Source organism: Bemisia tabaci, chromosome 1 (genome assembly GCF_918797505.1).
Source record: "Bemisia tabaci chromosome 1, PGI_BMITA_v3".
Lineage (NCBI taxonomy): Eukaryota > Metazoa > Arthropoda > Insecta > Hemiptera > Aleyrodidae > Bemisia > Bemisia tabaci.
Window position 1 is genome coordinate 76,391,521 of NC_092793.1, and position 27,731 is coordinate 76,419,251.

Genomic DNA, 27,731 nt, shown 5'->3' on the forward strand with positions numbered 1-27,731 from the left:
AAAGTGATGTCATACAGAGTCTTAGTTCCTCGGTTCCCATAAGAACGCAGTCAGCCCGGAAAATCAGAGTCCCGTGTAAGGCCCTGATAGGCCCGGAGGATTGGGCCGCAGGGGAGAAGGGAAGCTAAAGCGACGCTACTCGCAATTTTCAGAAAATTTCTGAAATCAGTCTCAACATAGCTCACCAGCGATCCTGGCCAGCAGTGGCGTAACGGACTTCCGCTGGGCCCCCCCGCAAAATTTTTTCTGCCCCCCCCCCCCCAATGTTGATAAAATTTCAAAATTATCCTCCCCTCCCGCCCCTCTCCCTCCCTCGCTCCTTCCCGTTTTCCCTCTTATGGTCGGGTCCCGCAGCACGAAAATTTCTGCAAAAATCAGCCTTAACCACCAAAAATATCAAAATGGCAGCAGCTTATATCTTTTTACCTTTAGGGATACTTTTACCATACCTTGATCTTTTATCTTGTGGGATTTACCACTTTAAGCAGCCGTATACAAGGGCCAATTGGAGGGTGGGGTCAATTAAGTAGGGACGATGGAGGGTATGGGTTTCTGGTGTTAAGTTGAAGAAAGTGCTTAATTTAAAAAACAAATACTAAATGTGAACAAGTGGTTAATTTCAAATAGGGCTTAATTTGAACAAATTGCTTAATTTCAAAAATTGCTTAATTTAAAATTTGCTTAATTTCAAAAAGTGCTTAATTTTAAAAAGAATGACGATGGTAAATTTTCGAGCTTTTTGCCAAATTATTGACGGAGGTACCTGTTTCCGCTTTTGACTCCGTCCGCTGGATGGCGTTTCCCCGCGACCACGACGCTTAATTTTAATCAGGAATTTATCGATTTGATATTTTTTCTGTGAATAGGACTCCGCCTAATGGTTCTTCTGCTGTGCCGATCAATGCACCCAAACCTGTCAATTCTACAAATCAGACAACTCCTGTAATTCAATGTAAAAAATCTTATGCCCAAGCTACATCAAGTAGCGACGAAGACGGTGTCTTTGAAGATGGATCTGACAAGCCTCAAGAAACTCCTACATCTAAGATGTAAGTAGCCTTTATATATTAATTACATATCATTAATATTTCTTAAATCCTCGCGTTATAAGGATTTCTTATAAGGCGCGATGATTTACATCTTTATTACTTTATTTTATTAATGTGGATGTTTTTATTTCTTTTTTTTTTTAATTACTAGGACAGTAGAAGAAGCTGAATGTCTTTTACAGAAAACTTTACGACATGAACAGAGGAGCGTGGTCGATTTTTTGTTAAAAGGGAGAGGGGAAAACATTCTTCTCTTGGCCCCCACAGGCTGGGGGAAAACCCTTACTTTCATTATACCCCCCCTGTGTAAAAAGTCTTTTGTTTTGTTAATTTCACCTCTGGTGTCTCTTATAGAAGAGCAAATTAAAGTGTTTTTGGAAGCAAATTTTTTTGTCATAAACGCCAGGGATGCCGCTGACGATTTACCAAGCTTGGACACGGTTTTAAGCGTTATAAAAGGGACCACTTTACCTGTTCTTCTTATAGGGACCCCGGAGAAATTTTTTTTTAATAGCAGAGTCGCTGCTTTGTTACGTAAATGTTTATTGGCCAGCGACGACACTCTCGTAGTTTTCGACGAAATTCATACTGTAGTAACTTGGGGGTTAGATTTTAGGAATTCTTACGTAAGATTCGTTGAAAATTTGGAAGGCGTTCCCCATTTGACTTTCTTTCTATGTACAGCGACTTTCCCATCGTACCTGTTCTTACCTATCCAGGCGATAGGAGGCAAGATACCTTATCCCGGGAGAGTGCTCATTGATTATTTCTGAAATCCTCATCATGTGTTACTTGGGACCTAAAAGACAGGAACACCCCATAAATCGTGTAATCGCAAACCCTCCCCTTCCGCGCATACCGCAAGGAAATAATCGCGCCGTTGCGCAATTTCACGCCGTATTAACCGTTGGCTTAAACCGGGTGCGCACAAACTCGCACTGAATTTTCCCTCATTCATTGTGCTGTTCAATTTTTTTGTTGCATTCAAAAAATTATCTTCTTGGATCAGCACCTTTAGCCGAACTACGCGCGTCATCGTGAGTTTATTTGTGTAAAATGAATTTAAATTTCGTTTTGGTTCTTTCCCCCTCTTTAACTCTCAGTAACTGGAATCTAGCCCTAAATTTCGGGCAGCTTGAACCAACAATATTCTTAAAATTAACTCAGAATACTCATGCTTTGTTGACCGAACTGTGCCGAGTGGGGTGTGAATGCACACCTTCATCTGTGTGAGCAAAGCTTTATCTTCTGTCGCAATGGTAAGGCGCAATGATACAACTATTCAAACTCTCCGGAATGCGTGAGGTATCACGCGGCATTTGAAGGCGTTTTCAGAACAGGCAAGTCTCGACATCGGGATTGTCGTTTCGCGTTGTCGCTCTTTTTTGGCTGCAAAAAAGCTAAATACAAGTCTTCGGGATGTGGGCCCTCCAACTTGTATCTCTGGGGCCCCTTGAAGAATTGAGCCTTCCAACAGTGTGCCCTGGGTCACACCCTCGACCCAGGGCACACTATTGGAAGGCTAGATTTAAGCTTAAATCAAAAGGAAATCCGCTCAAATTAAGAGGCTTGGTTCTTGATTTAAGCTTAAATCTGATTGAATCAACAGTATTTTCTTGTCGATGTTTTTAAGAGTCTGGACTCTGGATCCAATGTGTTTTTTTTTCCAGTGTATCATGCCCCGCTTATCCAACCCTAAGGGCTAAGCTTTTCTGCTTGTTTCCAGTTGGGAATAGATATGTAATTTGCTCGAAACGTCCTGACTGTGTTTCATCATGTAGGCATCTTAGACCCACACTTTAGTGTTTTTTATCTTTTCTTGTGTTTCATAGTTAAATCGAGCCGTTACGTTATGATTTTCTCATCACTGACGGACTAAACAGTAACACTGCAACTTCGGTGAGTAAGAAACTCACATGTTCACCGTGTTTCCAGCTCAAAAATATACGACCGTGGTAGTGCGTGAACAGACCTGGCGATTCCAATCGATCGATACAGCTGACCGCATATCATGGCGGATCCACGCCGACTCGCCAAGCAAGGTTGCCATATCATGCGACGAGATCCACGCACTTTACGTTGAAATACTTGGTGAGAAGCGATGATTTCCGATGCGATCCGGCGATCATGTCCCCGGAACCTTTGACACAGCGCGTCTGTCGCCGCGTCGTGTGTATTTTTGTTCGGGTAAAATAAACACCACCGCTGGCACGGACCCCTCGGACCGAAAATTGAGCCTTTAAACAATTTATCAACGGATGAGTATCGGTGGCCCAAGTTGCCGGGTTACGTTGCCTTTTCCGGATGTTTGTGTTGCAGCATCTTTTGATCCTCGGAAATTTCCGGAGGGCAGTCCGTCCGCCGCACAGTGGCTCGAGCCAATCAGAAAGGTCGTACATGCAATTTTTGACTAAAATTGCAAATTTTGATGTTTAAATCGTCAGATTTTAGATTTCAAGGGGTGCTTTAGAGAGAGGGTTTTACGAGAAAACCGATAAAACCACTGTTAGAACCTCGAATTTCTGTACAAACGGAGTTATAATCTTTTAAAGTTTCCAAATTTTGTTCGACTTCTCCTATTGACTCGGTCCAATGTGCGTTGTAACCCGCATACTCGAAATCTTCAAGCGAAAACGGCTTGAGGCATGAGTGGCAGCAATGGCCGCGTTAGAAAAGGTGTCGATTTCACTCCCAACTTAACAATCGTGTAAGAAATGTTTGCATTTCCGAACTTCTCGCTTCCAGAAGTATATTACGACGAATATATAATTTGAAACAGGAGTCTAGGACAGTTCCACGCGAATTGCCCGGTGGGGAATCGGTGGCGACGAACTGACCGGACACCTTGAAACAGATGGTATTCACTAAAATCTTACGTCTCCACGCCGAGAGAAAAAATAACCCATACATTTGGTTAATATGGGAAAAGAACACAAAGTAACGCAAGGCTTCGCTTAAAACCGGGGTTGATCGGGTCTTTCCATTGCTTCTTGTGCTAAATTGAGCGCAATATTCAACGAGCGAGATCAACACCAAATTTGGGTTGGTTTGTGTTTAACACCCACGAAAATTCGCAGATGAGTGGGTGTTGACGACGGTGTGCGTCGCGCAATCGATTGTTTGAAGTTTGTTGCAAATGAAGTGCGTTATGTATTTAAAGAGGGCAAAGCTATGTCGCGACGAAAAGTGAACAAAATGTCGGGAACGTGGAAGATAGAGGTGGTTCAGAGGATGATGCTTTCCGTCCAAAGCAGAGCAAACGTGAGGCGAAGAGAAAAAGCGATTTGGATTGCAAAAAGAAGACAATTTCAAGTACTTCTAGGAAAGTACTGGCAATCCCGTCAACGAGTGGTTATATTGAAGGGGAAAACGTGAAAAAGTGCGTGGCGTCATCAAGCGAACTGGTTGATACGGGTTTTTTAGACAGCGTAGTAAAGAAAAGTAGGGCGCCGATGATGAGTCGGTACCAGTTGGCCGACGAAATCCAGTTAGATGATGGACTTTGCGAGTTTTTATTAATTTGGGGTCTCATGCCAGCATCAAAATTGTGCAGTTCGCGCGAAAGTGTAATGAGTCGAAACTTTTCTCGGAAATCGGTAGCACAATTTCGGTGCCGCAAAAAACACTTCTACAAGGGCAACATCCGTATTTCGCGTGCGAAAGGAACATGATTTGAAGGATTCAAAAGTTCTTATAATATGCTACTGTTTTGCGCGCGGAATGTCCTACGACCAGTGCATTGTCCAGGCGGGACTTAGCGAGGAGGACACCCAATTTAGTTGCGCAACGTGTCAGATTGGTGCACATACTGCAGAGAGGTTTGCACCTCAGCCCTCAACCGCGATTATAAGTAGGAGGGTCCAATCGGAACACTGGGAAAAAAAAAAAAACACATTGGATCTAGATTCCAGACTCTCAAAAACATCGACAAGAAAAAATGCTTTTGATTCAATTGGATTTTTGCTGAGATCAAGAACCAAGTCTCTTAATTTCAGCGGATTTCCTCTTGATTTAAGCAAAAATCTGATCGAATCAGGAGTGTTTTTTCTTTTCAATGTTTTCAAGAGTCTGGACTCTAGATCCAATTTTTCTACCATTTTTCCAGTAAAGGGATTAACATTTAGTAGAGGCGGATAAGATGAAACTCGGTGGAAGAAAGTATCATCGCGGTCGAGTATAACTTGAGTACCGAAGTCGAAACTGCCGAATACGACTTGAGTCCCGCCGCGCCGGGCTAAATAGATGGCGGATAATATTAATGTGGCGACGATGCAGTCTCTCACGTTGCGTTACGACGCGACACCAGCAGTCAGCAGCCTGATTGTTGAAATTTGCCGTTTTTGCAACAAACCAATGAAGGTTGCATCTACGGAAAACACTTTGTGGTGTGGTTTGCAACTTAAGGTGATTCGTCACTCGCTTTTGGCGTGGTCAAAGTAGCATGCGACATATCGCATCGATCTGGTCAAAAATCTCTGTCGTTTTTGAATTTTTAGCCGAGGAAAGGGCTACAGCCCATGCGAATGGGCCTAAAGAATCATTTTCAGGTGATTCGACGGTTGCCATCTTTCGTGTCAGCGCGACGTGCGATATAGTCGCATCAATTCGTTCCATAATTTCAGCTACTTGTCATTTTTTTCGAATTTTGAGATCGCACTTCTGTTGTCACGAGACCAAAGAATTCATGTACCTTTGAGTAAGAAATTCACCGTAATAAAAGCAGGGTTTTTTTAGAGGAAAAATATCGTATTCGATACTGATATCGAAACTACACTCGAATGCGATATTTTCCCTCTGAAAAAACCCTACCTTTCAAACGTTGAATTTCTTTGTCCAATTTAGTACAGTTCTTAGTTATTTAGTCTCGAGACAACAGAAGTGCAATCTCAAAATTTGACAGAAAAGACAAGAAGCTGAAATTATGGAACGAATTGATGCCATATTTCGCACATCGCTCTGACACAAAAAATGGCAACTGTCGAATCATCTTAAACCGAAAAATTGGAAAATTTCAGAGAAATGAAAGCAGATCATTGTTCGGGAAAAACCTCTCATCCGATACAGAAATCGATAACTACAATACCGCTAAGCGCCTCCGTGGTCTCCGCTACAAATCCTACCCTGCCCGTAGGACCGGGTGCACTACGTTTCCGCACCCTTTTTCCTTTTTTTCGTTTCCGCACACTCCGTTTTCGCGCGGTGAACGATTTGGCAACACAGCTGTGCGTCTGAACTGATTCTGAAGCTGAGTGGAGTATATATCTGTTTATCCATATCGACTTATCTTTGATTAGTCGCACGCATGATAGATAAAGTGCATTGATTAATTGAATTTGAGGTTGAGTGATGCACTCACCGTCAGTAATCGGGTGTCCGTCCTACGTGCCGTGCTGTATTTCATTTTTAACGGAAAATTTTTGTGATTTTTAGATTGTTTGCCGGGAATGGGACGCCAATTTTAAATCTTTAATTTTCTTTTTTAATCGTGGTTTTACGAAAACAATGTTTGGTGGCACCTTTGCTTATGCGCCGAAACACTTTTCTCAAACTTACACTATCCACGTGTACCACGAAGGGTTTAACACGTCCACGTCTTCACATTTTTTTTCCATCTAAAGAAGCTGTTACTTATGCTGCAATGTGGCGGTTACTGAAAGAAGTTTGGGAAAAAAAGACGAAAAAGGAATTTAATATCAAGCTCCTGATGGTTGATTTCGAGTCTGCAGTACTGAAAGCAGCGCGAGATGTGTTTCCCTCAGCTATCATCAAGGGATGCCGATTTCACTTAGGGCAAAGCTTTTTCAGAAAGATACAGTCCATGAAAAAATTAAGAAATTGCTACTTGCGGAATGATACAACTGATCGTGCAGCAACAAACTCAGGTACGCATACCTTTTTCAAGTTTCCTTTCATAACAATACTAATCAGGAGCCTTACTCCATCAACTCATTTGACCGCTTACTTGCTCTTATTGTGTGTTATCAAAATAAAAAATCAAAATATTTAGTTTAATGATGAATCAAATTGGCCATGCACAATTAATAACATCGTAAGGGTTCACTTCGTAAAGAACCGGGCAAGATGTGCGCATTCTAAACTCAAATCTACTGACAGCGATCCTCCCCCCCCCCCCCCAACCATCACCCTTCCGTACGTGTCAAAAGGTCAACATCATTGCTTGAAAACTTCCGCAATTATTTCTCTTCCCTGTCGACAGAATATTCTATGTAAAAGATCTATTAAATTAGGCTAGTTTCTCCATGAAAAAATGATGTCAGAGCGGAAATATCATCAACACCGCGATGAAGAAGCCCCGCTCCGCACTATGGCCATGTTATGCAACTAGGTACATTAACGCCCTACATCGTCGCCGAAAAATCCTCCAATTTTTTTTCCTTTTGCGCAGGTACTTACTCACCTGCCTCCCTACTAACGTTTCCTATTATCTTTCTCTGTTTCTCTACACATTAGATTGAGAACAAAAGCAAGAAACCGAGAGGTATCAGATGGCGAGAGCAGACAAGGGTGCTTGCCTTGGCGCTGTGGAAGAGGAGTCCTAAGAACTATAAGCTGCTCCGAACAATCTTCAAGCTACCAGCAGAAAGCACCTTACAGCATTTACTCTCTAAGTTACCGATGGAGCCTGGGATCCATAAGAATACGCTTAAGTTGATATCACAAGAAGTCGGCTTGAAAGAAAATGGTAAGTTTCAACGAATCTTCACACGCGGTCTTCTTCTTGAAGAGACCTTCAAGTGTGCATGGCATGAGCGATGGTTTCGGTTTGCTTATCAGGTATCAGGATCAGAGGAAGGGGGGGGGGGCAAACTCAGTCCCGCCTGAGCATCGGACTTTACGGACTTTACTACATCGGAGTCTTACGTTATGCAGAAGAGGAGGGGGGGGGGAGCATATCTATCTCACCAAGGTATGGTGGAAGGGGACGGTGCGACGGTGCGGTGTCCAAAACCTGCAGAGCTGGATAAAGTGATATTTAATAGAACCCCTAGAAGTACTTAGAAAATTTTCCTACTTAACTCCTAAACCCTCCAATTATTTCAATATTTTCCATTTTTACTAGGGGGGGGGGGGGATTGAGTTTTTCCTTCTTTTTGGTACCTATTATTATCATTATTATTTTTGTTTTTCCTCGAGAGTCAATTTTCTGTTTTTATGTTGCAGGTTTCCATTTATGTGCGGCGCTGTTCGATGAGATGTCCATAAAGGAGCACTTAGAATACAGCGTGGCCTCCGACAAAATTGTCGGCTTCGTGAGCTACGGTGGAGGTTCAAAGATGGAGGTAGCCAATTATGTCTTGGTACTTATGCTGCGAGGCTTAAAAAGAAAATACAAGCAACTAATTGCCTACTTCCCTAGCCGAGGAGGCTTAAATTCAAGAGAGCTGACGAGCATAATCAAAGATGTCCTCAAAGCCTGTGACGAGGCCGGTCTGCTGGTGCTGACGACGGTTTGCGACCTAGGATCCAGCCAAGTGAGTGCCCTGAAAAGACTGGGCGCCACCTTCGACGAGCCGTCTTTCAAGTGGAATGGAAGAAAAATCTCCACTATCTACGATCCCCCGCACCTCCTGAAGTGTGTTAGGAATTTGCTCCTTATGTACAGACTTGACTGTGAACTCGTGATGAGTGCAAACAGGAAGGCCGATAGGGGTGAGAAATTATTAATTGATCATACCTACCAACCTATCAAAATACATTTTCTTGCTTTGATTCGGTTCTTTCTGCCCTGATATTTATTTACATGAAGTAACATGAATAAACATTGAAAATTCGTAGGGGGAGGGGGGTATGTCCACAAGTCAATGTGATAAAAAAAAAAAATTGTTTTGTATGAATGTACATATGACGGAAAGAAGAGGGGGAGAGGAGGAATTAAGAATCGAGGTACCTGATTTGGGAGTTTAACCGTCGGCATGGGTTTCGCGTTTCATAAGAAGGATATCGCAGCACAAGTACGTACTTGCTCGAGTAATTTTTTCATCATTATGACTTTAAAGTTTAGTTTAATTTGAAAGTTCGTTTCCAGGCTAACTCCCAAGTAGGGGCACGATCTCCTCCAGGCTTTGTTTACGATGGGCCTCGTAGGCGATGAAAGATTTAATGAAAGGAAAGAAAGAGAGAGAGAAAGGGATAAAAAAAGTTAGCCACAACTCAAATTTTATTCAATTTTCTGCTTCGTCAAAGTACCTGTTTTTATCTTCGGTTCACAGGCATTGCTGATTGGCAACACATCAGGGATCTGTACGAAGAAGAAAATGATAATGAGTGCTCTCCACAAACTTACGGTCGATCACGTGTACCCTCAAGGTAACATAATCCTTGATGAATTGAATGGCATATAAAACCTTTTCAAGTTGGGCTTATAGTTTCCAACCGAAAATTGACTTTAGTTAATTTTTAGCAAGTTTGCGCTACCGTCACAAATGAACTGAAAAATTCTTTGCGTTTCACATGGGTTTGATCTGTTGATCTACGAAACTTCACGAATCTCATGGGAGAGGAATCACTTTATGCTTGTCTCGTGTCAATTTTTCTCTTAATGCCGCTAAAAGGTGACGAGCAAACTTGACCGGGTCGAAAAAAGGATTTTCACTACTCTCTCACCCCATATGCTCTAACGCGAGGGCGTACATAGGGGGGGGGGGGGGGGGGTTGGCTACAGGTAACGGCACCTCTTAAGTTTCCGACAGTATGTCGTCCATTCAACCTGACAAAGGCACGACAAAACAGCGATAAGGACATAGCCGACCAATCACGCTCCGCCTTTTAACCTATGTCATCTTTGTCGTCCCGACAACCAAAAAATTTCAACGATCAAGCTGCAAAGTGGACCAGAGCAGCCTTGCCAAGGAATACCTAACGTGAGCCCTCTGTGACTCACAATCAGTGATTAGTTCATCAACTAACAAGGCTGCTGGTCAAATTATGTTAAGTTCTAAAGGGAAAGATCTAATTATTCATGATGGTTTCAAATGTCGATACCAAAAACCTTTAAGTGGTAATAAAGAGCATTGGGTGTGTATAAGTGGTAAGTATAACAGTCATTTATACAGGTGCAATAGGAGAACAGGGTGTTCATCTAGGTAAAACTCAACCATAATTATTCAAAACCATATGAACGTGAATTAATCAAGGAATAATTTAATGATTCAGTGAAAAGAAAGCTATGGAAGAAATTTTTCTCTGTGACCGGCCACGGAAGTTAGGTAGAGGGAAGTTGAGTGTGGGGCGTCATTGATCAAGACACAAAAGAATTTCGATTAACTGTTGTAAGGTAGTAATATTAATCCTACTGCACAGTCTGTAGTCTGTAGTCTTAGTTCCGATATTGTCAGTGCGTATGCACTCTCGCCCTCTAATTACGCGATGTTGCCTCTCCATCCTGTTACTCACTCTTTGCTTGTGTGTCTTGTCAATCAGTTTTACCCATGTTTTACCGGAATAAAATATGTCTCAAACTTCTTCATTCAGTGTCGTTGTCATGATTTAGACATCCTCCGACATTAACCGTGGTAGTCGGATCAGCATTCGTCTAACCTGGGCCTGACCAGAATCACCCTGATTCAGCCTTACTCAGCATGACCAGAATCACCTTGAGTCAGCCTGACCCAGGGTATGTTTCATAAAGCACCCTGACTCAGCCTGACGTCACCCTGACATCAGGGTGATGCACTTTCACTAGGGTTCTATGTTTTGACAAGTTTGTCTTTTGTTTACATTCGGCAACGCTCAGTAATTGACAGTGACGGTGAGAATATGAGTTGCGTTTGAATGCGAGTGGAAATGTAAACAAAGATTGCTGGTGCTGCCTCCTTCCCAATTACTGATTTACACTTGTCTACATTTTGATCGTGTGGCCGGACCTGGAAACGGTGAATTACTTTTTCATATTGCTCTTGTGTGATTCCTGCGACGTTGCCACTGATGTCACATTAAATCCGCACCACCGCGAGGGAATCGAATCGGGGAATGAATGGAGATTTTGCATGCGTGAGGAATTTGCGATTTGACTTTTGATTCTTAAGTAAAAGTTCGCGAGAAACACGATGCAGCAGTGATGCCGTGTTTTCAGTTTTGGAGTCCCCAAATAAAGTGGCAGCCCTGTCAATGTATTCCCTCCCTATATTTGCATAGAGAGTTTGTCTTGATGTAGAGGTGGACTCCCAGGGTAGGGTGGGATATCCCCTCCATTTTGACCTCACTTTGAGAGCTTTTTTTGAGCTTGGGAGTTGATTTCAGAGAAAACCAGTGGCACCATCGTGTTTCTCGCGAACTCTTACATAAGAATCAACAGTCGAATCGCAAATTCCTCACACATGCAACATCTCCATTTCGGCAGGGAGTTCGATCCGGGAGGGAGTTTTGGGAGTAAGTCGGGCGGTCACCGACCAGAGACGTAGCTCGCCCTTCAATCGGTAGGATGGGCCGGGGCCCGTCTGTGGCCACCGGAGACGAATAGAGACCGAGCACGCCCTATCCTGCCAAATTTCAGTGAGGCATATCTAACTCTCGCGGATTCAACAAAACACCGGTCATCATTTTTCTGATTTCGCCTGATGTTGAGCGTTGAGCTTCGGTGGTGGTTGGCGAGCACGAATTGCAGGTTATTTAAAATGTATTTATTACCTCGCGGCTGGTTCGTGTTGTGGAAGGCTGAGCTTTTAGAACATTTGAAAGTAATGAAACCAAGGCATTTTCTGCCGTGTCATGGAAATTATTGTGTCGTGTTGTTTATTAAAGTGTGTGTTCATAATGCCACGGTGTACTTTAGGTAGCAGCGGTAAAAAATTGAAGCGTCATTATTGTTTATGAGTGAGTGTTTTCAAAATGCCAGAGTGGACTTTACGTGGCAGCCGTACCCACAAAAAATCGACTGCTCAAAAAGAATGTGAAAAGAAGATGGGACCAGTTTCACTCCGCAGTACGAAGTGCATACATTTATATATTTTCGTTTTTGACTTTTTGAATGGGTTTCAATGATGTTTCGGATACCTATTCGTTGTTCGATTTCATCTTTGAAGGAGGGAAGAAACCAAGAATAAGGAATAAAACCACGATTAGTCAAGGGTATTCGTAAGGAGCCCTACAGAAATGGATTAAATGAAAAGAGAGTATTTGCCGTGAAACAATGTGCCAAGTAGCATACTTGCTACTCCGCACAGAAGTAGTTTTGCCTTTCGATCTAACCCATTCGTTTATACTTCCTTTCAACGATTGACGACTTTCAACTGGACGTATTTCTATCAAACGGAACTAAGCGCCAATTTGAGTTCCTTTTGAGGAATTTAGAGTCCTGGATAGCGCGTTCTGTCAAACGGACCTAAGCGCCATGGAAAAGCATTGCGAGTATAGGACGGAATAAGCCGGACGCCCGATTCCGCCGCCAATCCAAGCCCCCCTCTACCTTCCTCCCCCTATGGCGCTTAGTTCCGTTTGACAGAAATACGTTCAACTTAGCCTATGGGTTAGGGCCAATTCTGACGAGATGAAGATTGAGTGTGCAAATATGAATATAAGTTTGGGTTGGTTCTTGAATACTTACCGAGGACAGTGAGGTTGGCGGCGGCGCGGATGGCCTTATGGTGTTTGTAGGGCGTCACTTGGCACTGGAACTGGGCGTCATCGTCAAGGCTGGCGTTGGATATCCGCAGGTGGAATTCGCCCACACTCGTGTTGCCCACCACCGAGTAGCGCGGGTAGCCCGGTATCCGCGCCTGAAACCCTACAAAATTACAGCACAAATACAATCAAACACAATGGCTTCGTTCTAGAATGGACCACTAGACTATAGGTGAGAACTAGAATACCTATACACTGAAAAAAAAAAGCCTGGATCAAGCATGATAATTCTTGAATTTGCCGCCGAGAATTTTCTGCATCTTGCTTTAAGCTGACTTTTTCTAGATTCAAGAAAAATAATGCTTGGGTTAAGCAAAAAAGTAGCTTATATTAACCGGCAAAATTCTTGATTTAAGAAGAAATACGTCTTGGCGGCAAATTTAAGATTCTTTTTTTTCCAGTGTGTATGGGGAGAGTCGGACACGGCTGAAAAATGAATAATAATCACACTGAAAGCTTAATTTTCGGCAAAAATATTCATCAAAGTTCGATCCGAACTCTATTCAGAAGTTGGATGTAAAAAAATTTCTAAAACACCCCAAATCACGTCTAGAACTATGAGAACTTTTTCGCCATCTTTTTTGTTTACATTGGGCCAAACTAGGAGCGGAGGGGCTGGGGTTTGTTTACAATGGGCCAACTTTGGGGCTTCGTGATAGCCGGCCGATCAGAGAGCGGCACGCTTTTTCGGTAGTAAAAGAATTGAGATGGCAATACTTTCCCGTATACAGGTACTCTAGCCTAGAGTACCTGTATAGCGAGAGTATAGACGGATGTGTAACTCCGAAAATCCATCAGGCCTTAACCGATGCCTCCGCGAATAAAGTTAGGGCCCAGAAATGCAGCCAACCTATGAATTTCAATTATCCAGAGCGATTTATTAATACAATTGTTACGAACCATCGTTTGTAAAGCACGTATTTGACTTAATTTTTGCATAAATTTACTCATTTTTGTGGAAGAACGCTCATTCATGTACTTTCTTAGCAATCTTCGTTAGAATTGGAATCTACAGACTGGCAGTGAATTTTTTTGCGATAGAAGTTGGTTAGAAGGGTGGCTGCACTTTTGGGCCCTAAAGCCTCCAGGCTCCATGAAGCGATCTGTCCATACTCTCGCTACACAGGTGCTCTACACTGGAGAAAAAAGTCTGCTACGGTCAAGCCGTCTCGGAATCTTGAGAAAAAATCAGCTTGATTCAAGAATTTTTATCTTAAAACAAGCAATTTATTGCTAAATTCAAGATTCGAGATTCTTAATTGCAGCTACCTTATAGCTTGGATCACTTGCTAGCTTGATTCAAGCAGCACAAAAATCTTGAGTCAAACCTGCTGAGTCTTACATCAAGCCACCATGGCTGCTAATTCTAAGAAGTTGTTTCTTGATTCAAGATAATGTATACTCGATTCAAGACTCCTGGTTTCAAGCATGACACGAATCTTGGAAATAGCTGAAAAAATTAGACTTAAATTAAGTTTGCAGCCAACTTCTTGAATTAAGTTTCCATCGGATTGTAACCACTACGCCTGTATTTTGACACGCGGGCATTAAGTTATACATTCCTACATTCTCAAGTCAGTCCAGGATATCTCCAAAAGCCAAGAATTTTAACATCGCTGCAAATCGAGAACAAAACCCGCGGCAACGCACGACGACTTCAACATGATCCATGTCGAAGAATCAGTAACGTTTTATCCCTACGTTACGGAATTTTATGAAAAATGAATAAAACTTTCAGTATTTAGTATTGGATCCGAGCATTAAACGAAAAATAATCAAGATTCCGCCGGGTAGCTAATTTCAAGCGGCACGGCCATGCTTATTTCAAGCTATACGTTTCTTGGCGGCAAATTTAAGATTTTTTCCAGCTTGCTTCAAGCTGATTTTGATTTGTTTCAAGCTAATTTTTTTTTTCCGGTGATACTCTAGCCTCAGTAGAATCGATTAATCGCCATTATATTCTGCAACTTTTAGGCCTTGTCCACACGAACGCGGTTCGCGGAACTCAGTTCGAGGAACTTGTTCCCGGAACAAGTTTTTTGCTGAGCTGAAACTTATTCCTCCAAAACCTGGAATTTCCCCCGTGCTCCGGGCTTCTAAATATGTTTCTTTTGATGTGAATTTGCTTGTTTTTGTTTTTCACGCGTCCTTTACATATGATCTTGACATTTATTTTTGTTACTTTGGCGGTCATAATAATCTATATTATTTTGCAATAATTGTATAGTTTTATTGAAGTTCCAGTTCCAGTTCGGACGAACCCGTGTGGACAGCATGCCTCGTTTCAAGGAATAAGTTCCGCGAACTGAGCAAGTTCGAGGAATAAGTTCCGCGAACTGCGCTCGTGTGGACAAGGCCTTTAACTCGAGGCACTTTTCCCTGCGATGGCGCGAGGAGATTCGCTTTATCGGAGGTGTAACGGGACGACAGGGCGGAAGCTCATCGGGAGCCGCGTTTCCGGCGGATGAGTTATTTGCCCGGGCGAATCATCAATCAAAACACGAATTTGTCTCTCAGCGCGCGGGCTATTAGCGGTCGCGCGGACAGCGCGTTTTGTCGAGACTCGCAACCGCGATCCAGTGATGGCCTCATCAACCCGCATGCGTTTTATTGCCGTGTTACGAGAGAGAGAGCTGTAAATGTAGCTCAGGATCGAAACGTGCGAACCAGTGACGTGGCGCGTTTTGCGATACATCGATTGATCTGCCGCACAGTGGATAGAGTCAATCAGAGACGTCCGACGTGACATTTTTGACTAAATCTGCAAATTTGATGTTTATTTCGTCACATTTTAAATTTTAAGCGGTACTCACTCGGAGTGCGGCGCGAAATTCGCGCTGGATTTCTTTTTCACGCCGGCTATTCACTCAGAGTAAATCACTGATTTTTAACCGTGTATATTTTTGCTGAGAACTACACTTTTTGCGGAGGAGCCCATGCATTCTCCCTCGGTAATTTAAGTTCCTCTTGATCGGGTCTGTTGGCAATGGTCCTGAAGAACCCCACACGCTCGAAACTGATGATCTAATCACACTGAAAAAAAATATATCGGTGTATTTACTAAGAAAAGGGCAAAATTACCAAGAATTCAGAGTTCCATTTGATCCCAGTTATTTCTTGGTAAAATTACCATTTATGGAATTGGTAATTTTACCGAAAAATCTCGGTAAAATTTTTGAACTTTCTCGGTAATTTTACTGGACCCCGGTAAAAACACCAATATTTTTTATCGACTGTGGTAGAATTACCGAGATAAAATGGCAAAGTTACCGGGAATTGATTACCAATAAAAGTGGTGTTTTTACCTGAAAAATACAGTAAAAATACCAGTTTTTAGGTAAGCTTACCAGTCTGTCTTGGTAAAATTACCAATAATTGGTAAAAAAAGTGAGATGTTAAAGGTACCAACGGACCGTGGTAAAAACGCCGAGAATTTTTTTTCAGTGCAGAGAGTGGCAAAACTACGGCAACACTCTCCTTACGCATGGAGTCCACCAAGCACCGCACTGCAACCACGTTAAATACGAGGTGATGAAACGGGGGAGCCGAGAAATGATCCCGGCGGTATTTCGCGAAAAATCCTCCCTGGCAAATGAGGAGACGGAACGAGGTGCGGGGGAAATCAAGGGAGCGTCGATTGCGCGGCTAGGGGAGGGGGTGGAGGGGGGAGTGCAAGCAAATTAACGCTTCGACGTCGCCGGAGAGGGCAGGTAGTTAAAGCAGGAGTTCACGAGGGCCATTGAGACGCCGGAGCCGGGACCGGGTAAAAACGCGGGGATGAAAAAGCGGGAGGGGGAGGAGATGAGACGCGGATAAGGGTGGAATCGCGGCTTTATTTAGGGAATCGCGTTCATTTATCTCGGCAGGGGTGCTCCTTGTCATCATCCTCGTCCGCCACCCCCGGAGCTCTAATGCACTTTCGCCTCCTTGTCGCGCTCAGCCTCGCCTACCATACTCAACCCCCCCCCCCCCTCATCCCTTCCCCTCCGTATCAACATATTTGTGTCGACGATGCCGCGGGTTCTTTCCGAGCTTTTCCGAAAACTCGGTGAAATATTCAAGTAATTGCAGGTTAAGCTCTTGTGGATCAGTTGCGGTGGTCAGGGAATCGTCTCTTTTTCGGGGTTTCCCCCGGATATTAGATCAGCAGAATATGATGATAAGATCCATCCAAACTCTAAGTTTCCACGTACTGTATTCAGAAACAGATCACCTTTCGTGAAACATGGCGTATACGACGTCATCATTGGTACAGTGAAAGTAAGATGATACCTAAAAAGTAAGAAAAAGTCACTCTCAACATATATTTTGCGCATTTCTCGAGTACAGTATGTGTTTACGCGCAGACTCTTTCCCCTAGACATGTGCTTTCGACTTTCAATGAGGAAGTCCATTCCGGTGATGTTTTCTTCAATTTTTCACGTTTATCCATGGTGATCTACAAATTAAAAGCGCAAATGGAGGCATGATTCCTTCCTCGCCAGGAAAACCATCCGTATCATGATTGTCCTTTCGAGTTTCAATGAGGAAGTCCATTCCGGTGATGTTTTCTTCAATTTTTCACGTTTATCCATGGAGATCTACAAATTAAAAGCGCAAATGGACGCATGATTCCTCGCCAGGAAAACCATCCGTATCATGAATGTCCTTTCGAGTTTCAATGAGGAAGTCCATTCCGGTGATGTTTTCTTCAATTTTTCACGTTTATCCACGGTGATCTACAAATTAAAAGCGCAAATGGACGCATGATTCCTGGCCAGGAAAACCATCCTTGTCATGAATGCCTCACCTTTTTTTAAAAAAATGTTTTCTCGATTCTTCCTCACATAGTGCCGCACTGTGCATCACAATAACCATCCTTATCATAAACGTCCGACTTTTTCTTTTAAAAATGTTTTTTTTTTCGATTCTTGCTTACAAAGTGCCGCACTCTGCATCACAAAACGCCGCACTCTGCATCACAATAGTGCATCCCATCGTTTTTTCTACCCATGCAACGAGTTGAGCATCCAGTGCAAATGTGTGTATCACTTACTGAACCCAAAATGGATGACACCATGGTGAGCACTAACCCGGTTGATGACGTCACAGGTCACACATGCTGTTTTTCGAAGTGCGATATCTCCGTTGACATTGAGAAAACAGCCGTTATGAATTTTTCCAGGCTACCATACGATTGCGGAAACGACGGACAAAATGGCCCCCCTCCGAAAGTCCAGGATTGCGCAAATGCTTGGTCAAAGATTGCGCAACCGTATGCGATAGGATTTCGCGAATAGCACATATGCTGTTAGGATCTGGAAACGCTACGCCAATTCAGGCATCGGGCCGAAGACTTCCATTCAAGCCACATTCAGCCGCCACATTCAGCGTGTGATTGCGGCATCATCAGTTCGGCCCTCGCCGTGCCGATTACTTCATCTGCTGTGTGACTGCTTGTTATTTTAGTTCGTATGAAGTGGTCAAATATACGCAAAATGGATGATCTCGTGAAAAGCGTGACGAGTACTAGACAAGATTCGATAGTTAGTAAAAATTTTAGATATATACCGGAAATATCGAGAAACAAAATCGGGTTGTATTTGTTGGAGGTGTTGCAAAAAGGACTGTCTGGTTTACTCGAAACTAATCCGGAATCTTCGGTGATAGTAATTTACAGTGGTGAACATAATTATAACCCAATGGAAGCTGACCAGTTACCCAAGGATAACTTTCGTAATTATAGCGCAAAAGGAAGGTCGTTGAAGATCTGTGCAACTTGGAAACACGCTAAACTATACTCTAGCAACACTTAGTTTCAATGCGATTTCTGAGCCAAGCAACAGCCTCTCTGTCCGATGGTCCATCCCTACAAGAATAAACTTTATTGCGTTTTGATTAAAATCGGCACTAACACTCCCGGATTCATAGGAAACCAAATCCATTTTCTTCCTGCACGGACGCAATGTATATTGATATACTCTGCAGCGGAACTCAGGGGACATCTTCCCGAAACATCCGCAATCCCCCGAATGAGTTCAGCACGCCGCGCCGCACAGAGGAGCAATTCAACAGGAGATATCTGACGTGATAAGGAAACTTTAAAAGCTTCTAATCGATGGCTGAATTGCGGAGCCGCACGTATGACCTTATAGCAAGGTTTTAAAATTTCCGCTCTTGCTTTATTTTTCCGGAGAAAAACAAATCAACTGTACATATAGCATTAAATGTACACAGAATATTCTGCTAACAGAAAAGAAAAACCAGGGCAGTTTCCGTAACATTACACGCATATGTTGACTCGTTTTCCAAGGAAAAAATTAAATGAGACAGGAAGTCTGCGCCTGCGACGCCCCAAACTAAGATACTTCCTTTGGGGGTGCCACACACGGGAGGGATGAGGCGCCCAAAAGTGAGGCTCTGCTGCGCGCGCACGTCGCATGTTTGGATTGTAATTTCGCGGCAGATTCGAACCCAAGGGGCGAGTTCCATAATACATTCTTCTCAAATGCACAGTATTAAAGTAAAAAAAGTCCTGAGTTTTAATCACGATTACTTTAATTAAATTTAACCTCTCGTAAATCCATACGTAAACAGGGTTTCCTTCTCCGTAAATTTTAACAGTTTTATAGTGAGTTTAGTGATTAAAATTTACAATTTTTAGGAGATTTTTTAAAGTTCTTACTACAAGGGAATGTCTTGGCGAAGATTCTTTACTTTAACTCGCTTGCTCTTGACTTTCACATGGATGAAGCTAGCAGAACTTTTCGTGGAAGGGAGGGGGAGGATACGCTCCCAGCCCGCCCAACACGGAAATATTTTAAAAATATTGCTGAAATATTGTCAAAAACATTTTAACAATATTTTAACAATATCGAAATAATATTGCTGCAATAGTTTGTTGTCCGCCCCCCTGACAATATTGCAGCAATATTGTCAAGGTAATATTGATAATATATTTTAAAAATATTTACTTGCGATGAGGTTATCATATTCCATATCCGTGTGCGCGCACTCTACCACCTCTTTGGTACTAATTTTCTTTCTAATGTACACATGCGTCCAGGTTGTGGACCGTAGAGTTGTTACTGACCTTAAAATCCGCGCCGTCCTAGTCGGGATTAGAACCCACGCCTCGGGGTGGAGTTAGTATCCGAAGTCCAGTACTTTACCACCAGACCAGCCAGGCTTGATGTAGATGGGCCCGTAAATTCAATCTCTTAACTATCGCAGGCCTCTGAGTCCGTAATATGTTTGTTTATTGACGGATTCTTATAATATTTTACCAGAATTTATTATTTATTATTTATTTATTATTTTTTATTTCATCCTGTAATTTGTGTTTCAAATTCTTTATTAATTGTACTCAACATATTCCTATTCATGTATTACAAATTTTCGTTTTTTTAAACTCTCTCTCATTTTTTTCTTTACCAAATTACTGTTTTTTATAATTGCGTCTTTTTCCAGTTTTAATTATTTGAGCTTTTTCCTAGTTTGAATTTATGTCGATGTATTTATGTTATGTTATTTATTTTTTTTCCCCTTCTTTTTGTCTTTTCTTCCCCCCCCCCTTTCTTTTTTCTAGCGATTGATTTTAGTAAGTTCCGCAAAATAATTGGTAAACAGAGCAAAACCATACGCTAATTTGGCAAACATTTTGAAAATCTAGCAAAAATTTTAGCCATAATAGCATAAACTAGTAATGTTAATTTCGCAAAAGTATAGTTTGCCATTTTCGCACAATAAAATTACCACTTTTGCAAATTGTTTTGTCGTTCTCGCCACGAGGGTGGGCATTTTAGCAAAAAAAGCAAATTCCAGAAATCGTAAACCATTTTTTGCCATTTTAGCAATTAATTTTTAAATATTACAAAAATATTTATAAAATATTTTTAACATAATATTAAACAAATATTTTTAAACTAATATTTCTAAAATAATTTTAAAATATTTTGTAAATATATTTTACAAACTGTTTTAAAAGTAATTACATAAATATATTTTGTAAATATATTTAAAACATTTTTATAAATATATTGTTACAATATTGTCATGAAATATTTTAGCAATATTGTCAACATATTTCTGCAGTATATTTAAGGAAATATTTACATGACAATATTGTTTCAATATTGACAATATTGCTGCAATATTGCTGCAATATTTCGTGTTGGGCGGGAGGTCGCTCCCTCAAAAAAAGAAGAAAAACCGCAACAATGATGCTGTGGGATGTTTCTTTTGTGGGGGGGGGGGGGGGGAGCCTCTCGAGAAGGACTGGGCAGTGGGCTCCTCTGATGCCAGCTTTGCTCTCTCTCTCTGATATTTTGGTACCCTGCTACGAAATTTCTTTTCCATTTTACTGTTAGCCTTTCATCCTTACTGCTACACGAATTGTTAATTTGAGAGAATAAGATTGAAGGAAATTCATTTGTGAGCTGTCTGGAAAAGAGAATTGGACGTATTTATGCTACAAGGAAATATGTGCAAATGAGTGAAAGCAAAAAGATTAGTGTAGCTTGTGAGCCCTATGCACATAGATCCTCTTGATTCGATTTATTTTCGCATAATTCTTCTCAGCATAAATACGTTCAATTTTATTTTAGCACTTTCTCGTCTCTTTTCTAAATCCTTAAGCTTCAAAAATCTCAAACAATATTTCCTCGATAAAAGCAATAGGTACCTGCACCCGCTATAATTATGATTATAGGCATAAGTCTATTGCTATAGCGTACCTACATTTAGAAACACATAGGTACCTACCTCAATTACTAAGTTTAATAATGTATGTGTCTCCTGAGTATCTTTGCAGAAAAACACCATTGTTACTGTCTGAAATTTTTACAGGATATTTTCTGTCTTGAAGAGAAATCAACGGAAATTAAAAGAGAAAACTGGGATCATTTCTCCTTAGAAAAAATAAACATGTTGGAAAATGACTAACGTCTTGAATCCAAAATGCATGTTTTTGGACTTAGGCCATCAGTGTGCTCAAGAAGCAGTATTCTGATTAAGTGATGATTAAAGTATTAATGGCAATATTTGTTGAATTCGTAATTTGTATGAATTATTACATTTTGAATTTTTTACTTAGAAAAATCTTTGACTCGGTTTGTTTTGTCCTCCACGGTAGCTTCTGATTCATTTTTGGACCTTTGAGTATAAATTAAGTGTTTGTAAAGCACTGATTGGCCTAAAACATATTATTTTAACGAAAGTATTAGCAAACCCCCAGAGTTTGCTTTAACACATTTCAATATAATCGCAAAAAGAAGGATATAAGCCTGACAAATAATGTAATTCTTCAAAATGCAGACATTATTTTACTCTAAAAAAGTAGACATAAATCCAATGAATAAAAGCTACCGTTGTCATGAGGGGAAAAAGGAAATAGGAATTGATTAAAAACTGTATCTTTTTTGTTTTCATGTATTTTTTTAAAGAGGAAACAGAAAAAGGTGACCAAAAATTAACATTAAAGTCTATCAGGAACAGTAAAACATTAGGTCAATGTTGAATAAAAACAAGTAAAGGATACAAGAACCGTACTTAATCAACTAATTGGTGGTAAAAATTTCTTTATCAAAAATATCTTATCAAATAGTTGGTTTCAATGGTGATAAAAATTTCTTTATCGAAAATATCTTACCCTTTATTGCAATTATACCTAACTTTAGTTAGACAAAGTGTAGGTTTGAAATGCTAACGTTTTAATTTGTTGAGATACACATTCTTACTTCTAGAATACCATGGATTTTCCTTCATTCTGTAATAGCGTGAGAGTTCCGCCTTGCCTTGTTTGAAATCAGAATATACTGTGCATTTGAGAAGAATGTATTATGGAACTCGCCCCTTGGGTTCGAATCTGCCGCGAAATTACAATCCAAACATGCGACGTGCGCGCGCAGCAGAGCCTCACTTTTGGGCGCCTCATCCCTCCCGTGTGTGGCACCCTTAGTTTGGCACTTTAGCCATCGATAGTATATCTTCATTACTAGCTTTAATCAAAGCACACGGATATAGAGATACATTAGCGTGCGACGACAATTTCTACTAACGCCTCGATACAACTATTCGTATTCAACGGATGTCCATACATTGCATATACGATGATTTGAAGGCGCTCGGGCTATCATGCGCTCTGGAAGATGTTGTGTGAATTATTCATGATGGTGATTAGACCGAAGCGTCTGGGCCTCGCCTGATGATAGCTGATTATTATTCCATTAGTTTATGAGACATTACAACAAAGACACTTAGCCCCTCTCTTCGAGGAATCTCGATAAAATCATGCAAAAATTAGGATCTCATTACAGCTTAAGTTTCGGTCAAATTTCGACGTAATTAAGCAAGTCTGTATTATCTTATAACGGAAAAAACAACTTAATCGGCCCGAAACATTGACAGAGAAACAACTGAAAACGGGACTAAGGCCGCAAATAATAAAAAGAAACACATAAAATAAAATAAGAAACCCGGGACGTTTCGCAGGGATCACGCCCGCATTTTCAACCGGCAAAACAAGGAAAAATTAAAAGAAAGGACACTATGAGCCTCACCGTTGTTATTGTGAGACTCAAAATTGTAAAGTCAATGTTGTTGTCACATAACAACGGTGAGGCTCATAGTGTCCTTTCTTTTAAATTTTTTCTTGTTTCGCCGGTTGAAAATGCGGGTGTGATCCCTGCGAAACGTCCCGGGTTTCTTATTTTATTTTATGTGTTTCTTTTTATTATTTGCGGCCTTAGTCCCGTTTTAAGTTGGCTCTCTGTTATCTTATAACCTATCTATGTTTAATCGGCTCATATTATCTGGCAATGTGCAATGAAGAGGACAAGTGACACGATTTTACCGTTGCATAGTAAAGCGAGTTGGGAGCGATCATACTTGATCCGGGGAGTTTCAAAGATTATACCTTCATTGGTAGATAAAGTGAATATTTTAAGGAGGTTACATAGGGTTCTCCGTAGAATTTCCTAATAAAAGTACCTCTTAAAGTTTACGATAATTTTGGAGTTTTAGCCGAGAATTTCATACCTCGCTCCACTGTGCCTCACCTGCGAGTAGCTTACATGGAAAAAGCAAATCGCCGCCGTCGAGTTGCGAGGAAGGCTAGGAGTAACCGGCCACTCGAGTGGTCTTCCAGACTGGATGAGGCGAGTGGGGGGGGGGGGGGGGGGGAGGTGGCTTTCGCAGGGGCTCCCCAGGGTGTCGTTCGTCGGCGGCCCCGAAACGGGAAAATTCGCAACTCATAATCGAATACTCCTCGTCTGACTTCTGATTTCTCGTTAGCGCTCTCTTTAATTCTCGTCTCCGCGGACACTTCTGGTGCCTTTGGAAAAACCTTCCCCTCGTCGAGGAAAAACAGCTCGGTTAAACAAACACACAGTTAATTTTCTATCGTTTCAAGGAATTTTCTTTTCTTTTCCTTTTACTTCCACGCGGTGCAAAAATAAATGCTTCAACACGATCGGAAAGAGTCAGGGTTCGCCATTTTGTGGTGTTAAGAGCTCCATGAGGTTCAAGATAGTGGAGCCGATCAAAATTATAATGTGTTAAGAACAAATATGTTAAGGATTTTTGTTGTCATTTATTCAGTGTTTTTTTTATTAATTCCTTTCTTTGGTAAAAATTGCAAGAAAAAAATGTGAAAGAATTTGAAAAATTAAAGGTTTTAGAGTAAATTTATTTTAAATTCATTTTGTGTCTCGCTCAAATGCTTTAATGTAAAGAAAAGAAAACTTTTTGTTCTTTGTCTTTTGTTTGGCTGTGCTTAAGACAACAATGTAGCACTTGATGTGAAAAGCTAGAATTATCAATTTATTCCCCCGGAATTGAAAGATGTGGTCACAAAGGCACAGTCGAGCAAAGAATGTAAACTGTGTCATGTAAGGAACAAACCTACTCCTTGTTCCTTTCTTTGGTGTGTAAAATGTTTTTGTTGATGACTTTCAGTTTCCTTCTGGTTTTTTCAACAGATATTACATATTCCAATACGCAAATCTTGACAATTTATTTAGACTTGGACTATAAATGATGCAGCAATACAGCATGAATACAGCATGAAAGCGTGAAAGCGCTCTACAGGAAGCGGCTGGATGAGAAACTGGGAGTAGAAACTTTCGATACTGCCGAAGAGTTGTACCAGTTCATCAAAAGTTGTATACATTCAGCTGCGAAGGAAGCCCTGGGTATGTGTAATGAGAGCAAGGATGTACAGAAACCCTACTGGTGGGACAAAGAGGTAGAGGAGGTAATTGAAGAAAAGCGTAGGAAGTACCATGACTATCTGGCTTCTAGGACTGCAGACACCCGCGGCGCGTATAGGAAAGCCCAGGCGAGGGTTCGTCTTTTAATCACCAGGAAGAAAAACGAGTCTTGGGAGAACAACTGCTCAAGGATTGACACATACCTGGGGGGAAGGAAGAGTGCCGAGAGCTGGAAGCTGATCAAAGGCCTAAGAAGGGACATGAAACGGGACATTATATCTCCGATAACAATCTCACAGCTTGACGAACATTTTAGTAAATTATTGACGGAAGGGCGACCAGAGTTTCAAACGGGGAATGCTGAAAATATAGTCGAGGATCACTCAATGGAAATTCGAGTTGAGGAGGTGGTCAAAGCAATCAGGGAATTGATGAATGGAAGAGCTCCTGGGCCGGGAAACATTCCAGCCGAGTTAATTAAATGTGGGACTGGCAAGTTGGTTAACCATCTCAGGGATTTGCTGCAGAAGTGCATTGACGGTGATGACATCCCGAAAGAATGGAAAGAGGCCTGGATAACAGCGTCGCATAAAAAAGGAAGGAAGGGTGACTGTGGGAACTACAGAGGGTTAGCGGTGACAGGAACGATAAGTAAAATTTATGGAAAAGTGTTGAAAGCGAAGATCGAAGAAGAGTGGACCCCGTTCGAGGCGGAGGAGCAAGCAGGTTTTAGGGCTGGTCGGTCTACCGCTGATCATCTGTTCTGTGTTACCCAGTTAACCGAAAAGAAGAGAATTGTTGGCCAGGAGCTTCATTTAGTGTTTTTGGATATTGAAAAGGCTTATGATAGTATTCCTCTTGTGAAACTCTGGGAAGTCCTAGAAGAAACTGGTTTTAGTAAAGGACTTATTGGGGCAGTCAAGCAGTTTTATCGGGGGGCTTTTGCTAGAATCAAGTGCCAAGGAAGGCTTTCAGATGGTTTTTTTGTCACCGAGGGGCTTAAGCAGGGATGTTGTCTGTCACCGACGCTGTTTAAGATATATCTAGAGCACGTTCTGAAGGAATGGAAAAGAAAGTGTGCCGGCATGGGCGTCCCTCTAAATGACCAAGAAACACTTTTCACGCTATGCTTTGCTGACGACCAGGTAGTCATAAGTCAAGATCACGATGACGCGGAGTATATGACCCGGAAGTTGGTGGAGGAGTACCGCAAATGGGGCCTCGAGGTTAGTGTCCGTAAGACAAAAAAGATGTCAGTCGGAGGTGCTCAGCAAAGCATAGTCCTGGAGGATGGTCAACATATAGAAAGTTGCGAACAATACAAGTACCTGGGGGTGAAGCTGACTTCGGATGGGAAGCTGGATCAGGCCATTCGGGACCGTAATCTTCTAGGAAGGAAAGCCATCGCCATGCTAAATGGGATCCTTTGGGACCAAAGGATTTCCAAAGACAACAAGAAGAGGATTTATAACTCGGTTGTCAAGCCTATTATCACCTATGGCAGTGAAGTGTGGCAGTTGAAGAAGCGGACCCAAGAAATGCTCAAGGCGACCGAGATGGATTTCTGGCGAAGATCGGCTGGAATCTCGAGGAGAGAACGTGTCAGGAATGAACGTGTCCGAGAGATAATGGGCGTTGAGGGGACGATTGTGCACGATATCATGACCAAGCAATTGGTATGGTATGGGCATGTGCAGAGAATGGCTGATACCAGGTTGCCGAAGAAGGTGTTGGAGTGGGTCCCCCCAGGTAGGCGACGGAGAGGGCGTCCAGCCAAACGGTGGGTAGAGGGCATCCATGAAGAGATGGAGAGATGCCAGCTTCCGGAGGATCTCTACCATGACAGATTCCTGTGGAGAATAGGCGTCGCAGAGCGCCCTAGCGCGCCGTAGAAGCGGCTCATACATACATACATACTATAAATGATGACTTGGAAAGTATGATTATGAGCCGCGACTCTGTCTCAGCTCTCGAGCTGAGAGCCTATTCTTTCTTTTGATTTTTGATTTCTCTTTGTGGAATTTTCAAGAAAATGTATAATTTAATTATAGTTTCACTTTTCAAATATTTTCTGGGCGTATGTTAACAGGAAGAGCTGGTGAAGAATTGGTCCATGGTTCGAGCAAGGAGTGCCACAGAGTACTTTGAAGACACTTACGGTCTGGACTCAGATATTAGTACAGAAGAAGTAACGAAAATGAAGGACTTGATTAAGAGGAGTGACGCTGTACGCAAAACACGAGGAGAAAAAATATACGAAGAGAAAGTTTATGACCAATTAAAGATATATCGTCGGGCAGCACTGTGGTACAAGATACTTTTGTAATGTAATTTGTATCAGTAATTGTTCAAAATGTAGTTTGCTTTCCAGAATTAGTGATTGATCTCTGAAAAAGGCACAGACAAGTAAATATTGTAGACTGTGTCCTGTAAGGAACATATCTTTTCGTTGTTCCATTAGTTGTCATTATGAATGATTGTGTAAATTCAAAATTTTATAATGTAAATTCAAAATTTTCCAGTGTAACTCAAAATTTTCGAGTTACACTGGAAAATTTTGTGAAGTACATTGAAAATGCTGGAATGCAAAACATTCAAAATGAATTTGTCTTTCTCTCTCTTTGAAAATTTAAAAGCAGGTTTCTTAAAATAGGCATGTCCGAGTACCAATTGTCGGGCGTGTCCTTTACAGAACAAACCTGTCTTTTCTTTTCTTTTAAGCTTATTCAAATTCTAGATTATTTTATTTTTTTCCATTTTCCCGCCCATATTCAAAATTTCAGATTTGTAAATATTTTATTTTTTCATTTTCCCCAAAATTCAAACTTTCAGTTTTTTAAATAATTAATTTCTT

General features: G+C 41.6%; 2 protein-coding genes across 2 annotated transcripts in view; one reads left to right on the forward strand and one right to left on the reverse strand.

The window, feature by feature from the left end:
- Positions 1 to 27,731, reverse strand: part of LOC109036377 (synaptogenesis protein syg-2) — a 114,002-nt gene that overhangs the window by 70,543 nt on the left and 15,728 nt on the right. The window contains exon 2 of the mRNA XM_072306192.1: positions 12,613 to 12,792. Within this exon, the coding sequence (XP_072162293.1) occupies positions 12,613 to 12,792 (180 nt within the window). The remainder of the gene's footprint in view (positions 1 to 12,612; positions 12,793 to 27,731) is intronic.
- Positions 318 to 11,254, forward strand: LOC109036378 (uncharacterized). Its single transcript, XM_019050564.2, has 4 exons — positions 318 to 6,931; positions 7,521 to 7,752; positions 8,232 to 8,720; positions 9,281 to 11,254. Exons 1-4 carry the CDS (start codon positions 6,899 to 6,901, stop codon positions 9,379 to 9,381), a joined length of 855 nt encoding a protein of 284 aa, XP_018906109.2. The 5' UTR covers positions 318 to 6,898; the 3' UTR covers positions 9,382 to 11,254.

What these genes read in the sequence shown, in the direction of transcription:
- LOC109036378 (XM_019050564.2), top strand. Translation starts at nt 6,899, where the DNA reads ATGATACAACTGATCGTGCAGCAACAAACTCAG. An exon ending in TCGTGCAGCAACAAACTCAG is followed by an intron (nt 6,932 to 7,520) that starts GTACGCATACCT and finishes TCTACACATTAG; the next exon opens with ATTGAGAACAAAAGCAAGAA. An exon ending in AAACAGGAAGGCCGATAGGG is followed by an intron (nt 8,721 to 9,280) that starts GTGAGAAATTAT and finishes TTCGGTTCACAG; the next exon opens with GCATTGCTGATTGGCAACAC.